Genomic DNA, 17,419 nt, shown 5'->3' with positions numbered 1-17,419 from the left:
GAAATCTCAACTGAAAACACAATTATATTGTAACATTTTAAGACATCTGAGTACCTCGTTAAAAAGAAAAACAGTAATTTAATTCGGGAAAACCATGGTCAGAGGCCTAATGCACCCCTATACCATCGGAGAGGCAGGCTTTAAAGCTATGTGCTGATGTCAGGCTGAATGGTTCCTCTCCTTCTAAGTAAAGAGAACGTGGTCCACCGTTTCCAAAAAAGTATTTCATGTTTGATTTGTGTAACCACTTTCTGGATGGTGTTCACACCTGGCTTCTTCTTTGCCTGATAGAGGTTTAAGCAGTGTTTGTGTTTACAGACGATGATCTGTGGAAGTGTTCCCAAGCAGAACCATAACCAGAACCTGGTTCTAATGCAGAAGATCACCAGCATCCAATACTGACTTTTCCTAAATATAATGGATCTACACAATTATAATTAAAATTTCTCGAGATAGAGAACTGTAACATAGATTTAAATAAGCAGTAATTGTAATTTTGTTGAAGTTATCCTCACAGGTTCAAACGTTTGGAGCAGATTTTTACGTAATTCAGGTCATTCAAGTCATCGGTCGATTGACGTGCGAAAAATTCACAACTGAAACACAATTTGGAGAAGTTACTGCAGTTTTGTAAGACTGCATCATATTACCACTATCTGAAGTTCTTCCTCCCTCTGAAGACGGATCGGTTTGTCACAGACACATAGAAGAGCACTTTAACTTTATAATAATGTTATAATGTCGTACGATGATGACTTTAATCAAGGAGAAAACAGAGCCTGCTCGGAGTTTACCTCTCTCTGTCTTTGTGACACAATCCAGACCAAAGAACGACATCTTCTTTTCCTCTTCCTCCTCCTGCTATCTGCCCATCATAACAATCTGTGAAATAAACAGACAACAAATCAAACGTCACTTAATATCTTCAGGAACAGGAAGTGAGATAACACCCCCTGTCTTTTTAAGATAAACACTGTCTTTGTTTAGGGGACTGTAAAAGTTTCAGCATCATTGCTGCTGGAATGAGAAGCTTTTATTTTGGGGAATTTTACATCATGTAATCCCCACGTGTCAAACTCAAGGCCCGCGGGCCATATCTGGCCCTCTGTAACATTTCATCCGGCCCTCCAGTCTGGGACAGATCGAGTCTCTGATTCTTATTTTGCTTAAAAAAACTGAGCCTAATTAGTGAAGCTTTCTCTTGACAGTGACTTAGAAGCCAACAATATATAGTTTTAATTTCTGTATGATCAGGTTTTTGTTGATGGCTTTTTAAAAAAATCTGTTTTAATGTTAAAAAATTAATTTAAAAGCTGAGTGAGGCGTAAGAAATGACTGCTAATGATGTGCTTTTTGAAGTTTGATCTAGTTGTCCGTGTTCATTAAAGTCTGTTTGCTCTAAATTCTGTATAATCTGTAACTGAGAAAAGGTAAATGATATTTCTATATGAATGATTTGACATAATACATCTAAAACCAAGGTTAATTTATGTCATTTTTAATAAATATCGATCGTGATTGGCCCTTGGCTGGGACCAAATTTTTAATTTTGGCCCCCTTGATTTACTGGGTTTCACACCCCTGATTTAATCTATGAGGCAATCTTACCCAAAAATACAACTTTTTCTTTTCCATTCTGTTGCCTTTTAATATGCACTAAGTAGTAAAGGTTTAGACATACAAATAACAGAGTTTTTTTATTGTCAAAGGGAATAAATGTGTATAGGAAATGGTCTCATTAGGAGTAATATGCCCAGTCAACTCCCACAAGTTCAGTTTAAAACCGCATTTCCTTTAAAACCCACAGCTTGGTCTTCTGTGTCGCCTCACTTAGGTTAAAACTCTACTTCCATGTGTTTTCTCACAGTGAAGAAAGTATAAGAAAAACAAGCAGAAACTGCAGAAAATATTGAGCAAGAAAAAGAAACGTACGAATCTAATGTGTGAGGAAACAACTTTGTGGTTTCTGACATCCTGCCAGTCACTTTTCGTTGCCAAAATGACGTCACCAACGGAGCTATAAATATCAACGGTACGAGTTTGATGGAGAATGTGTGCGTTTTACTAGAGACGCCAAAAACTCTGGAAAAACACACACACACACCCAATCAAGACATGTGGACCAGGCTGAGGGGTTTTAATACAGTCACACAGAAAAGAACATGAAAGATAGAAACTTCACAAACTTCAGTAACATAAACAGCCAGTTTAATTTCTTAAAAATTCTTCTGAGTCTGCTTTGCTCTTTAAAAAAACTGACAGCTGCGCCTTCCAAGTAAGTCCTTTTATTCCTATGTTAGTTTATTCGGTGGTGTCCAATCCTGGTCCTGAAGGGCCCCGACCCTGAATGTTTTAGATGTTTCTCTGCTTTGACACGTCTGATTTGAAGGAGTGAGTTATTAACAGGCTTCTGCAGACCTGCTGAAGAGAAGGGAAACATCTAAGGCTGCTTTTACACGAAACCGATCTCCTAGAAATGTTACGCCCCTTTTCCACCAGCTCTACTACAGAAGCCCCGCTCTACTCGGCCCGGCTCGGCTCGGCTCTAAAAAAAATGCATCGCATTTCCACCGGCCAGTTTAGCAGAGGAACGCTTCCTTGTGTTTGTGGAAACAACAGAAGCACTATGGACAACGTTGGCCCTGTGTTGTTGCTGTTTTTTAAACTTCAGGAAGAGAGGCGCAGTGGAAGAAATGCTCTGGATGCCGCGATTGTTGCGCGGAGTCAGACAGCTGTTATCCGCCGGAGGTTTCAGGCTTTATAGCGCCTTCAGCTGGGGGACAGACGGCATAAACGTTGCAGGGTAAGCTAACGCTGTTGTTTATATTCCGACCTTTGCTCTTTATGCTTGCATCTGGTCACACCCACGACCAATGAGTGAACAGGAGCTAAGCTTCCGTCACCCACGAAGCAGGGCTGGCCCGGCTGGCCCTACTCCGAAGCAGGGACCAAAAAAGCAGGGACCGGCCTCGAAAAAATGCCGTGGAAACACGCGTTTCCTTTTAGCAGTAATGTTTCTAACTTAGGGGTCTGCTCTTTCATTTGATGTGAGATTGACAGAATGAAACATCCTCCTTTTCTGGTCCTGAAGACGTGAACCAAAGATAATCTTGATGTGTTTTTCCCTGCAGAAATGCAACATGAACTTCACATTTAGAAATCAATGTTTCCTGTGTGAATTTACATGAAGCGATTCATGAATTGTGCACGTGGAAAATCTTATGATTTAAAAAAAAAAACATGTTGAATTCACATGTTTCTCATGTGAATCCGGAACATGTGATCCCATGGATGTCCACATGTGAAAAACATGTTTATCTGTAAGGATGAACCTGACATTAGTGGAGCTAAAGGTGGAAAATAAGTGAATATTGTTGGCTTTTATTTCCTGCAGGATTTTGAATCTGATAATAAACAAACTAAAACCTTCAGAATCAACTTCTTTCTACAATATCATCCAAACAGAAGACCTTTGTTCTAAGATAAGTGGAAAGACAAGCCGCTCGTTTATTTTAAGACTTTCTAAAGTAACCTGGCTCTTTTTCTAATTCTGTTTCAGGATCAGAACCTCTGTTATTTCTCCAAGCAGCTGTTTGCCATTAATGCTTGTCTTTTCTTTCCTGGAGGCATGTCTCACTTCAGAGCTGCCTGCTTCGGTCCTGTTGATGCTCAGCCGATCAGATTTTATTTAATTATTTTATTTTTGTGTTGTCCTCTTCTGTCTTTCTGTCCCCTCGTCCAAACTGAAGCAGCTGTTCCTCTCTGAGTCTGGTTCTGCTCAGTTAAACTAGTTCTGTTTACCAAACCGTGCAGTTCAGAGGAAATATTGTGGTTCCGCTCGACAACGTCAGCTTTGAGGTTTTATCTCGACTCGTTCAGATTAATGTATGTGAGCCAGACTCCAGCTGGTTCGTCTTCTATGAGAACACATCCCTCCAGTTTTAGCGTGACCCCACTGGCTTCCAGTTGAACTGATTTTAAAGGTTTCTGTCCGACCTGTACGTTTCCTCACGCTCTCTCAGGTCGGAGGTTCGGTTCCTGTTGGTCATCTCAAAATCAAAGAGGAGGTTAAGAGGTGACCTCCTGATTTCAGATCAGATAAGCCAACTCATTTCCTGATTTTAAATTACCTCTTAAAACACTTTTTTTATCCTCTTTGGCTTTAACTCAGTCTGAGATGCTGGCTTTCATATTTATTTGGTTGTGTTTGATTTGATTTTATAGTTTTTAATTCTTGTTTTGAAATTTTATGGGTTTTACCTCATATGTTTTTATTTGTTGCTGTATGGCAGTTTAGTCAACGGTGATGTTAAAGTAATTTAGAAATAAAATTCTATTATAAATGATGTTATGGTGGCAAAATATGGTATTAAAATGAACATTTCTGTCTCTATTGAAGGCAGATTAGCAGGTCATTAAGGTTCTGCATATTTAGCAGCATTTAAATGTTTTTGGCTGACAAATAAAAACAGTTGTTTGTTCCTCTCAGCTTTTTAAAAGTCTCATTTCAAATCAACAAGTGGATATGGTCAGATTACAGAACAAAAACACATCAAAACACTGAGACTGAGAGGCTAACACTCAGAGTCAGACAGAATAACACTAACTTCATTTTACAAATATCTTGACTGTTTGATATTTATTAGCACAACTTTATTCTACGCCACAAATAAAGAAGAAACTGCAAACTTCCTTCCAGACTCAACCAGAAATTTAAAACTAAATAAATTATATGATTTAGTTTAACTTACTTCTATAAATAGATCTAACAGATGCCTTCTCTACCTCCTATTACCTTTGTTGATAGAAGATCTTTGGTTTTGATGGATGATTTGAAAATAAATAAATAATTATTTATTATTTATTATTAAAAATTAAATTTAAATAACAGCTAACAAAAGGAATTATTAAATAAATTAAAGACTTATCATTCCCTGTAGGAATGCATGCCACCCACCACCTTTCATTTTTGGAGTCAACCCGATAAAAATGGCCGCCACAGCCAACTGAGACTAAAAAATACAAAACACAAAAACTCAAATGAATTCAAAGTTAACTGTTAACTATGATTAATTAAACTGAATCACCCAGAGATTATTTTCTCAGAGTTTTATTAAAATCTGTTCAGTGATTTGCGACAGTTATCGCCCCACCTCTGCCTTCGACGGTGGGCAATAACAATGTTTGAACAGCAGCTGATCATCAACTTTTAATAATTCCACATTTCCAAGGAGCCAGACTTTCCTGTAATCTTTCAAAGTGGTTTTAGTCAATAATTCTCCAGGTTTTCTGAAAGTTATTTTGGGACTTTGTTTGCTTTTACAATTCGTGTTAGGGGTGGTTTAAGACTTTTGCACAGTACTGTGCATTATTTCACAATAAATTTAAGCACAAATTGACTAATTCTGATATTAAACTGCCACGTCTGCAAGCCCGTAAAATGAAACTTTAATTTGTCCTTAAAACAGAGGTGGTTTCCAACATTATGATGCATAGCGGTCGAATGTCCCGACCGTCCTTGAACACACCACACTTACTTTGAGTCATTAAAGTCTTTAACGAGCAACAAACAAGTACTGCGGTTATTTCAGGCAAACAAAGGTGCGTGAAAGCACCCCTGTGTCAGAGTCACCTGTGACTGGCTTCACAGGTCAAAGGTCACGCACATGAATGACTCTCTTGTCCGATCGCAAGCTCCTGTTTCTCCAGCGAACACTGGTTCATTATCAGACCTTACAGGTGAAAACAAGGTTTCCTCCTTAAGTGAATGTGTGTGGGTGCCTTCATGCGACTAAAAGAAGTTTAAATTAGTTTGTTTCTACTAAAAGTTACCTGCAAAGACCGAATAATACAAGGTGAAGTAGTATTTTATTATAAAAGTATGAATGTATACAGAGTCCTGCTAGTCTTTTTGATGACTAAAAGGTATTTGACCTCATTCACAAAGCACCTGTTAGCTTATAAACTCTGAACAACACAAAAATGTCTAATGCTCAGTCCATTTTACAGATATTTAAGCTAAAATCTGATGTAATAGTAGCTAGGAGTCATCCTCAGCACATACTTTGAGCATGACATCTCGCAGTGTTACATAAGATTGTGGACATTTCTCACTTTAAGTTGATTTTAGGCTAAAACTCTTACATGAAAGGCAGCCAGTGATATGAAATCCTTCAAGGAATCGCTATAATTATCGTTTTGTTTTCCTCTCCTCACACACCCTGTCCAGGTTTGTAATCACCTCACCTGCGCTGCTTCAGTCACCGTTTCATTCGGTGAATTTTACACCCTGTTTAACGTCAGATTCTCGTCTTTCAGGGGGGGGAAACATCAGCCCTGTACTCACCGCGATGCGTTTGAGGAAAGTGGAGCGAAGCGGGGAATTACTGCAGAGCTGTTTCCATCAGAGAATGACCTGCAGTGACAGATAAAACGGTGAACGCAGCTGTTGGGTTTTTCCCTAAACGTTTGTTTTCTCCAACAGCAAACTGGAGAAATGAAGGCTATTTTTTAAATGTAGGAAATCAACCTGATGCTTCAAGAACAGCTTGATTTGTGTAAAAGCTTTAGAGGAAGGGGAGTGTTTAAATAAACACAGGCAGCTTACCGGTCCCCACCTTGTTCACATTAAACAGACACAAAACTCCCACAGTATTTCTATTTACTGTGATGCTTTAACAGTCTTTCCAAGCCTTCGATGTTTAATTTAAAGTTTGAGAAGAGTCCTGGTTTGGACATTAAAAAATTGCACAGCATTCCTAAATGCCCCCCAGCTGGGATTTTCTGCTGTATCTCCATCAACAAGTACTTGTCTTATCTGAATTCTCACTAATAATAGCTCCTACACGTCAGGTTTCAGAGCCTTTGAATCTGTAGGGGAAGGGAGAAGAAAACTAAAATTAACAGATTATTTAATTAGCTGATCAGCAGGAGAATGAACTGCAACAGGTTGGAGGTTTAGATGAAATTAATTATTAAAAATTGAAGGTTTTTACTACTAAATAAGGAAACATTAAGTGATACTTAAAAGGGGGATTTCTTTTTCTTTTCTTTATTCTCTGTGTTCAAATGTTTTAAATAATATTCTAACAAAAAAAAAAAGATAAACTGTTTTTTTTTTTGCCAACAGCTGAGCGCTGAATGAGCGTGGAAATTTGTTGAAGAACGAAACTTTAAGTGTTAAAACAAGCAGAACATAAGCTAAAATCAGCCGAACCGCAGCTAGAAGCGAAACTTAACAAAATCAAAGATAAAGTTGAATTTAGCAGAATAGTAGCTAAAAGCTAAATGTAGCTAAACCATGCTAAACATTGTCTAAAAGCTCAAATTAGCGAAACTATAGCTAAAACAAGCAAAACAGTAGCTAAAAGCTAAATGTAGCTAAACTAGCTAAACTCTAAAATCAGTAAAACAGTAGCTAAAAGCTAATAGAAGCATAAGAAGACAGAAATAGAGCGAGTATGTTAAAGTGAGGTTTTTGTTTGAAGAAATATGTATTTCTATGGGGAAAATGTTAGTTAATAAAGTTAAATAATTCAAAGATTAGAAAAGTTACAAATACTAAAAGTTGTAGGTCACTATCCCTGATTCAGACGGCTGTTTTAATATAAGAACGGATAAAAAAGTAGAAAGTATTTAAAAAAATACGTAGAAAAGAAGCTACAAACAGATAAATGCTGACTCGTCATTAATATAAACAGCAAATGTGGGTATTTTACTGTAGGGCAGAATTAAAAAACCTGCTTTTATGTCAAACTGCTTTAATTTGTCACATCTGCGCTCAGATTTTCAGTCCATAAATCAGTTCCAGAAACTTGACAACAGCAGGAAAAAAACACTGATTGAATTTAATGTTAACTTTGGTTAAAAGAGGAAGCTGGCTTCGCTGCAGATGAGTCTTATTACCAAGCACTGATAAGAACGATTAAATCGGACTCTTTATTTTTACCATCTGTGATGACATCTTCACAAAAACATTTAAACAAAAAGGAAGGAAAAGCTCTTTATGCTGCAGAGCAGGAAGTAAAACAAATCAAAGTTCAAAATGTATAACTGAGTATAAAAAACAGGCAAAATAAGGATACAGTTTGATTCCGTTTAACTTGTGTAATGTTTGTTATCTTTCCTAAAGTTTACGTCACTTTAGGTCGTTGGCTTTTTATCCATAAAGTAAATATTTGGCTCTTTTTCACATTATGACAAGATGCAGCAGAGATGTTGGGCTGAACCGGGCTTCAGGTCAACAAATGCTTCAGATCTCTCAGCTTCTCTGGTTTCGTTCAGGAGGATGTTTTGTGTCCCGCAGCAGTAGGACGCAAAACATTTATATAAAGCAGAAGTTCTCTTTGTATTTAAATGCAGTTTTTGTTCAGACGGCATCGAGTCGAGAAAATGTATTTCAGTTTTTCATTTTTGTGCAAACAAACCCACACTTCTCATTTCTGATCGCAGTCAGCAGCTTTTCCTGCTTGTTGGATAATTTTAGTGTTTTATTAAACCTGTAGGAGGCTTGAACTTGTTACTCAGTGACTACTTTTGTTTTTTTTTTTTTGTTGTAAGCTTTGAAAGAGTCCTGCATGCCTAACAGGAAGTAAAGAAATGAGCTGTGGGCTCAGGATTTCACCTCACCGCAGCTCAACCGCAGAAACAATCACCTAAACTCTACAGCTTTTCTGCAAACCCAAACTTCTGCTGCGAACTCTCATAAAGCATCAAAATCAGCATGTTTTTTTTTTCTTTCAGTCAGAAGTGATAGCAATTCTGACACCAGCGACCACAAACACATTTTGCACTTGGTGTATGTGTCATTAACGACTCTCAGCAACTACCACAACAAACTTCAGCTCCGTATCTGTAAAATTCACCGATATAAAGGCATCAGAAAGAAATCCTGCCTTGTTTCTGTCATATTAAAGACAAACACCGGCACGTTAACAGGGTTAGGAGCTGATTTTCTCTAGAGATAGTCTTTAATAACCTTGACTAAACTAAAGTAAATTAAATTAGCGTTCTGACGATGCAGATCACTGGTTTTATCAGAATGCATGGAGGTGTCAGGAAAGAAAATCCAAAATTTCGTTCACTGTTCAGTCTAAAAAAAAAACTTATTTAAACTTGAACTAGTCCTTGTTAAGAAGAAAAAGATGACTTGCAGCCAGAATGAGGCCCTAATGGTTGGTTATTAGTTTTATCGTTATCAGATTTTCATTTTTCTCGTATCTGTCACAAGTAATGTGTTCAGCTGACCACAAAATCTGATTAAGTGTAGCCAGGAACAAGCCTGAACAAACATGGTGAAGCGCTGTTTGTGAAATTTTTTCAAGGTTTTTGTGGGTTACTGATTAATATCCGCCTCCTGTCTGGGTAGTCCTGGTGAGGCAAACAAGAAAACATGCATGACCTTGCAAAATTCAGAGAAGAAATTAAAATCTTCCTTCTAACTAAGCTCTCAACGATCTTAAAGATCTTATTGTTCCATATTTCCCTAACGGAGCACTTCGCTCTCAGACTGCAGGTTTATTTGGGGTTCCTAGAGTTTCTTTCTCTTTTAAATCAATCCTATAGTTAGGGTTGGTTTGGGTTTCCTTGGTTATGCTGCTGGAGGACAAATCGACCACACTTAATCCGTGTTTTTCTTTATTTTTCTTCCCATAGAAACGACACCTGGACCACTTCCTGTCTGCCTGCGTCTCTTTCCTGTCCTCTCCAACCCCAGCATGCTGAGGCAGACAGCCTCTCATCCTGGTTCTGGTTCTGTTGTTAACAAGGACTCAACCCAATCTGCGGGCTTCCTTAGACTGATAACTTTGACTCCCTGACACGTCCTGTGAGTCTGTGAATGTTTCGTTTCATAACAGGTCTGAACTGGATTTATGATCTGGACCTTTCTATAAATGACTTTTATTGTGAATTGTCCTTAAATAAATAAGTGCTGGTGTAGATTCTCAATCATCAGGACATGGCAAACCCAAATAAATTAACAAAACTGGACTTCTATTCTATAGTTATAGACATTTGGCTTCCCATCTGGGGAGTTTTATTAATTCAAAACTAGAGAATGTGGAGTTTCAAACTTAAAACTGCATAAAATGATGCATTTCTGCAGCTAAATTCACACACACACTTGCATTTGGATTATAAAACTAAGCTGAACTGAAATGAATTATTCATTCAAAACTCAAATCACCCCTCCTGTATTTTTTGAAACGTTTCTCTTTTTGTATTTTTTGCAGCAGCGGAGCTCATCTGTGATTCTGGCGAACACAGATTTCATCTTTTTTGTACGTTAAATGGGTAAAGTACTAACCTAAGAAAGCGTCTCCACCTGGCTGACGACAGAAATTAGCAGAGCACGGACGGGAAAATGGGGAGCTGTTATGATAATATGTGTGCACTGAGGCAGGAGCGCCGCATCAAAAGGCCCAAAACAATCGACCTCTGAATTATTCACTTGACCTCTCAGGCCACAAAAGCCACTCCTCTTCTCATCTTACCCAATAAAACAACGACATAAACTTAATAATCCTCTGAGTGCAGCAGACACACCTTCTCATGGGGGACACAAACAATAAATCAACTTGTGTGACTGAGAGTTCGAAGAATCCCAGAAACTGCAAACTGGCTCCATCACACACAGGGTTAAAACTCAGATTTTACAGCTTTGTTATTTAAAATCAAATTAACAAACAGCTTTGGCTGATTTATTTATTTTTCTTGAATGCACACAATGTGTCTCAACAACCTCTACAGACACAACTCTCATTTTCTAAATTTATATTAACTTGGCGATATTTAAAGGCCTAGCATTCCTAGAAGGAATGCATGTCGCCCACCTCCTTTAATGGAGGAGTTTTAAACTGAAATCAGCCGAACCTGAGAGATTAATTTCTGCAAGTTTCACTGGAATCCATCCACTGGTTCATGAGTTATTTTGCTAACAGACACACACAGATAAACGAACAGAAGCAGTCTCCAAAAGCGACGCCAGCAGCAAAGAGTTTCCAACCAGGAACTTGTCATTTATGAGCAACAGGCAGATTGTTTTGGCATCATCTCAGATCAGATCAGTTCATGTGTTCACATTCTTCACTTCGTCACAAAGTTGAGCTCAAACCCAACTGTGGGTCGCGATTCAGGCTCTCCAGAAATCAAAACAACTATAAAAAATGATTGACAAAAGCACATTTAGCTATTATTGTTATAAGTAAAACCAGCAGATTTGTAGACGTTTGGGTTTGCTCTTTTTTAATTAGCTGAAAAGTGACGTTTGTATTCTCCGCCACTGTTTGGGAAGCTCTGGTTTATCAGGTCCTCCTCGGTAAAAATAAACTCCAAGATTCACAGATGTGTTCATTCTATTATTTTATTTTTAAAAGGTTGTGGATTCAGAAAGCACTGATAAAAAACAGACAGGTTGGATTAAAGATACTCATTGTGATGTCATTAAAAGTAGAAAACAAAATGTGCAGAATAGTTTTCTGATATTGATGATTTATTTGTCCTTCGTAAAAAAAAAAAAAAAAAAAAAAAAAAACTTTGGCTGGCAGCCATGGAAACAGCCAAAGTGACTGAAAACAGGCTAACGGTGGAGGAGCCGTTTGGGACGAGGAGTCAAGAGATTTTGATGGATTTACACTCCGATTTGTTGAGTAAAGCATGCAGATTAGAGTGCTTTGTTTACATTGAACGCGTACCTGCGTTCTGAAACAACACATGTGGGAAAACTCCTGGAGTGAACTCTTTCAAACTAATGTTTGACTTTAAAGTTTGCCTTTAAAATGCAGCCGAGACCTCCCGGAAAGCCCAGAAATCTCATTTAAAACCACTTCCTTTTTTTCCTGGTTGATTGGAAGCAGAACGCAGAGGAAGGAGGAGTGAGTCGAGACTTTCGTTGAGTTTCGAGATGAATGTCCTCCACGCAGGTTGAGTCTTGATAACCTACTTTGCTGCCTGAACGTGCAAACAGCAGCGGCTGCAGGATACGAAGGAGGACAGAAATGACTCAGAACTGACATCACAGCCCCGAGCAAACGATACGATCCAACATAATTCCAGTTACAGTGGTGTGTGGGTACGCAGTCAACGTAAACAAAGCCCTTCTGCCTGCATGATTTTACTCAACAAATCTGAGCGTAAAAGCTTTAAAACTGTTGGACATCTCCATCCGATGCTGACCTGTCTTCAGTCACTTCGGCTGTTTACGCAGGTGAACAAATCCTGCTTATAAATGTTTAACTTTACTCATCAACATTTGTTTCTTGCTTTAATCGTGGGCGCCTTTAACCCGAGAGTTCAACAACAGTCAGTGAGGTGAGTTTGTTTTATTACAACGAAGTGAAGGTTCTCCTGTCAAACAGAGGAAACACGTTTCTGGCGTCAGAACTTTTAGGAAACACGAAAGAAAAAGCAGCTGTTGCAGAAGCGACGCCTCCTGTTCGCGTTTTAAAGGAACTCCCCCCTCCGAAAAAGGGGAGAAAAATACCTTCAGCTGAGGTTTTCCCTTCTTAAAAGCCAGCTCTGCTCTGACTTTTCGCTTTTTCAGTAACTTTCCCAGTTTTCCCCTGGAGGGCAGAGAAAAGAGGCGAGGAAGGAAGGAAATAAGCGTTTACTGCTTTTTACAGCTCCCCGTTCATCTCCTGCTTTTAGGGGTTTATTTTCCCAAAACAGTCCATCCCGGAGTCCCGATCCCCTCCTCCCTGACTCCCCCCTGACCCCCTGAGCCCAGAAGAAGCAGGAAAAGTCTCTTTCTTACCGTCCGTCCTGCGCTCCGAGCGGCTGCGGGCCTTTTTATGGGGACTAAATGAGAATTTTAAAAAAAATCTCCAAACCCAGAGGAAGAGAAGCCCCCACCCGCCTCCTCTCCCCTCCCTCCTGCTCCTGCTTCTTTCTCCTCCCTCTCTCCTCCGCGCGCGCACATCCTGTTATTAGATCCGCTCGGAGCTGTGCACGCGGCTGGCGGAACGAGGAAACACGCCGGCGGAAAGTAACGGGGCGGGTCACGTGACGCGCCGCTTCAATTAAGATGTTTGGGATTATTATGACCTCTAGCTGACGAACCGTGAAGCATGAAAACTTTGTTCTAAACCATCTGATCAGTGACACAGGATATAAACAGCCCTTATTGAAATTATCCTCAGGTTATTCTGTCTCCGCTGAATAAAAGCTAATTTCTACCAATGTATTCATAAAACAGTCTCATCATGATGACATAAAAAGTCATATTTATTCGATAGAAAATCACAATTATGAAATATAAAGTCATAATTAAGAAACAACTATGACATAAATGCAAAACACTAAATTATTATGAGATACACAGTTATATTTATTAAATAGAAACTAATAATTATGAGATACAAAGTCATTATTATAAAATGCAATCCAGTTTACTGGATAAAAAGTAACAAAAATACATAATTATGAGATTTAAAGTCATATATTACATCAGAAGTAACTTATGTGAAATGTAAAGTCATTATTATAAAATGCAAAATCATTTAAATTAAAATGAAGTCATATTTAGTAAATAAAAGGTAAATTTTACAAAATACAACATCATATTTATTAGACAAAAAGTCCTGATGTTGTATTTCATGTTATAACATCACATGTTAATCTGTTATTATTTATTTTTTTGTGTGTTTTGTTGCCTTGAACCTTTGGCATGTACAGAATAAAGTTTAATCTAATCTAATCTAATCTAATCTAATCCAGTCAATTCTTTTTCCTTTGAGTGTCAGAAATGGGGCTCCACAGTATGGTATCATGAGGCAGTTTTAGAGATCTGTAGGCTCCTCCTGATTGTCTTCACGTTCAGGTTCACAAACTCCTGAAGACCTTCCACACACGGAGCCTCTCACTGCTTTTTATAAATCTGGGTTATCAGAAGATTTGACGGCTTTATCTTCTCTTTAACATCCTAATTCAGGAAAAAACTGCAGCGATGACAGTGAGAAAACATGGAAACCAGCCTGAATGAAAGCATTTGGGAAGAATATTAGGAAAAGTTGGCAGCTTGTGGTTCTGAAAACGTTTAAACCAGACCAGGAGGTTCCTGGTTTGACCAGAAGGTGGTGCTATAACCCCAGAAAAGACAAAATAAAAACAAAACAAGACGATATGTAAACATTATAACAAATTCTGTTTATTCGGAATAATATTTTCTACGAGCTTATATACTATGGCTTTATTTTTCTAAATTATATCCAATTATTTGGCGGTTTGCTGCATCATGAGGTCTGTTTTGTGCTAAAAAAAAATCAGTTGCTTGGTGACTGCTATTGGTTTGAACTCAGTAATGCATGCAGAAAAAAATAATTTCAGTGGAAAAAGAGTGATATCCCATTCTAAGTTTTTATCTCTCCCAAATACATTTATCCAAGATGACAAAATATACAAAACATGTTAGACTACATGTTGAATTTTCTGCTTAAATCCTCTAAAGCCACATAGTTTTGTTTAATTTATTTAAAGGTTGTCATATCAAGGAAACGCATCTTCTTTACCGATATAGTTGTAGATTATTTAGACATTTTCCTGTTCAATTTTAAATATTGCATACATATAGCAATAATGGTTTTGCAAAATTAAGTTAAAATTTATTTTTAAACGGCAAAGTTTTGTTTTTTCGTGTTATTTTAAACTGAAAAGCAAATTCGCGAGGAAGCTCCACCTTAAGACTGAACCCAGCCGGTCGACCTTAAAAAAAATCAAGCCGAGGGGGCACGGTCCGAAGTTTTGAGTGACGTTTCGTTCACCGATTGGCTGAACTATATTATGCAAAGGAGGTGGGCGGGGCCTTGGAAAGGAGTAGTTGACGTCAGTTCCTCCGTTGTCAGATAGTGAAACAAACATGGCGACGGAGTGGACCGGAGTGGGGCTTCAGCTGACTGTATTCGTGTTTTTCTGTGTGGTAGCGGGCAGGGAGGTCGAGGCAGCGGTCCCGGAGCCGAGAGGCGCCACTCGGATACTCGGCATGAGGCTGGAGAACAGCACCAGGCCGGCCGAGACCACCATGACTGGAGTTATCCAGGTGACCGAGGGAAGCGAGATCTTCCTCAGGTTCTACGGACTCCACTTATTTCAAAACAGCTCGGAGCTCATCAGGTTCACGGAACTTAACAGCAGCGACACGGAGGACGAAGATTTCCTCTCCCGTGTGGTTTCGTCAAATAGGACTTGTCCCGAACGCACGAAGGACGTTGAAGCGAGGGGGGTTATGGGAGTAAGCAACCAAAACACGTCCGGAGTTGTCAGCTTCAGCATCAAACAGCTTCGGAAGAGCGAAGTTATGAAAGTGTTCGGCTTGTGCGTCCTAGAAGCCCAGGAGCAGAAGTGGCAGCTGCTGGACGACAGAGACGGCCGGCTGCTGGTGGTGGAGGAGAAGAAGTCCCTGCTGCCCATCTGGCTCCAGGTGATCCTCATCAGCTGCCTGTTGGTGCTGTCGGGGATGTTCAGCGGGCTCAACCTGGGGCTCATGGCGCTGGACCCCATGGAGCTCCGCATCGTGCAGAGCTGCGGCACCGAGAAGGAGAAGAAGTACGCGCGGAAGATCGAGCCCATCCGCAGGAAGGGCAACTACCTGCTGTGCTCGCTGCTCCTCGGCAACGTTCTGGTGAACACCACCCTCACCATCCTCCTGGACGACCTGATCGGTTCCGGCCTGGGGGCGGTGGTGGCGTCCACCATCGGCATCGTGATCTTCGGGGAGATCGTCCCCCAGGCGCTGTGCTCCCGGCACGGCCTGGCTGTCGGGGCGAACACCATCCTGCTCACCAAGCTCTTCATGCTGCTGACCTTCCCCCTGTCCTGGCCCATCAGCAAGCTCCTCGACTGCGTCCTGGGCCAGGAGATCGGAACCGTGTACAACCGGGAGAAGCTGGTGGAGATGCTGAGAGTGACCGAACCGTACAACGACCTGGTGAAAGAGGAGCTCAACATGATCCAAGGAGCGCTGGAGCTCAGGACCAAAACCGCGGAGGACGTGATGACTCCCCTCAGAGACTGCTTCATGCTGAGCAGCGACGCCGTGCTGGACTTCAACACCATGTCAGAGATCATGGAGAGCGGATACACTAGGATACCCGTGTACGAGAATGAGCGCTCCAACATCGTGGACATCCTCTTCGTCAAGGACCTGGCCTTCGTGGACCCGGACGACTGCACCACTTTGAAGACCATCACCAAGTTCTACAACCACCCGGTCCACTTTGTCTTCCAGGACACCAAGCTGGACGCCATGCTGGAGGAGTTCAAGAAAGGTTTGTGGAAATTGTTGCTGCTGCTATGAAAGAGAATCACCTGCAGAGTGATGAGGAATACCTGAGTCACCTTTATGCTTTTCTGGCAGGCTTTTATGCCAACATAACCACGTGTTTTCCCTCAAAGTGTGCAGCTTTGTGACTAGAAGAGGCATGAACTTGATTGTTTATTAATTAGACCTGATTGTGTCAGATCTGACAGATAGAGGCAGGAATACTGTGTGATCAGTCCTGTTTGATGAGTCTTTCAGCAGAAACAAGCTTGTAACTGAGCTCGAGAATGAGTGATGATTCATTAACATCCCACAAAGAAATAACTATTTATGTTTTTACTGACAGTTCCACTGTGTTGACACGTTCCTTTGAGTGTCAGGCATTTGTTAAGAGCGAGTCTACATAAGTTCCAGTTCCTATTAATTTTGTGATGTAGGATAATTATTTTTGACTCATGTTAGTTAGTATTTAACTGGTAGAAGGTGATCTGATGGAATTATCAATCATACCACAGTAGATTTAAATCTCAAAGCAGAAACAGCATCTAAAGAAATCACATTTTCTGCAAAAGTGACTGCTGAAAGTTGCAGAAGAAGCAGAACTGTAGCTAAAAGCTACAAAAAGACTCCCAACATTCTAGCTAAAAGTAGCAAAATGGTAGCTAAAGGTTTGCATAAATCAAAAGTTTCAAAGTGAACAATATTTTTGAAGGAATTGAGGAGCTCATAATGTGTTTCTATGGGGAAAAAGTAAAAGTTACAAAATCCAAAAGTCACGCTTTGATATATGAATGGCAAAGTAGCCCCAAAGTGTGCAGAAGTAGTTAAATTGCAAAAAAAATGTACCCAATAAATAAAACAATAGTTAAATCCAAAATGAGTCAGCTTTCATACAGTTATTATGTACCAAGAGACAATATTCTACTCAGAACTTGGATAGTTTCAAGTTTGTTTTCCTGGATTCTGAAAATGTTTCCTAATTTTGCTCTTGACCTTTCGCAGACACACGCCTCCACGTTCACACGTTCATCCAGGATGTGCACAAACTCCTGACACGTCTCACGTGTACTGGGCCTTCCTGAGACATAAAGTCTGAAGGCCATAGATATAAAGTTCCAACATACATTTCTAGATGAGTGAGGAATGAGTTTTTTTTTTTTTTTTTTT

The 17,419-nt window shown here is 39.8% G+C and overlaps 2 protein-coding genes across 4 annotated transcripts in view; one reads left to right on the top strand and one right to left on the bottom strand.

The window, feature by feature from the left end:
• The window catches only part of LOC108242814 (phospholipid-transporting ATPase ID), a 35,236-nt gene extending 22,346 nt beyond the window's left edge, over positions 1 to 12,890 (bottom strand). Inside the window, exons 1-3 of one of the 2 annotated variants that reach the window (XM_017427903.3) lie at positions 12,752 to 12,861; positions 6,347 to 6,415; positions 795 to 882 (exon numbers count right to left, since the gene is read on the bottom strand). In XM_017427903.3, coding sequence (XP_017283392.1) covers positions 795 to 837 — 43 coding nt within the window. In that variant the 5' untranslated portion in view covers positions 838 to 882; positions 6,347 to 6,415; positions 12,752 to 12,861. Of the gene's footprint in view, positions 1 to 794; positions 883 to 6,346; positions 6,416 to 12,751 lie in introns of both variants that reach the window. The other variant, XM_017427904.3, reaches the window with a different exon arrangement.
• Positions 12,891 to 14,848: 1,958 nt separating this feature from the next.
• Positions 14,849 to 17,419, top strand: part of LOC108242802 (metal transporter CNNM4) — a 37,755-nt gene continuing 35,184 nt past the window's right edge. For both annotated transcript variants that reach the window (XM_017427877.3, XM_017427876.3), the window contains exon 1: positions 14,849 to 16,259. In XM_017427877.3, coding sequence (XP_017283366.1) covers positions 14,852 to 16,259 — 1,408 coding nt within the window. In that variant the 5' untranslated portion in view covers positions 14,849 to 14,851. The remainder of the gene's footprint in view (positions 16,260 to 17,419) is intronic.

This window comes from Kryptolebias marmoratus, linkage group LG1, assembly GCF_001649575.2.
Source record: "Kryptolebias marmoratus isolate JLee-2015 linkage group LG1, ASM164957v2, whole genome shotgun sequence".
Taxonomy (NCBI): domain Eukaryota; kingdom Metazoa; phylum Chordata; class Actinopteri; order Cyprinodontiformes; family Rivulidae; genus Kryptolebias; species Kryptolebias marmoratus.
This window is presented reverse-complemented; position numbering and strand designations above follow the sequence as displayed.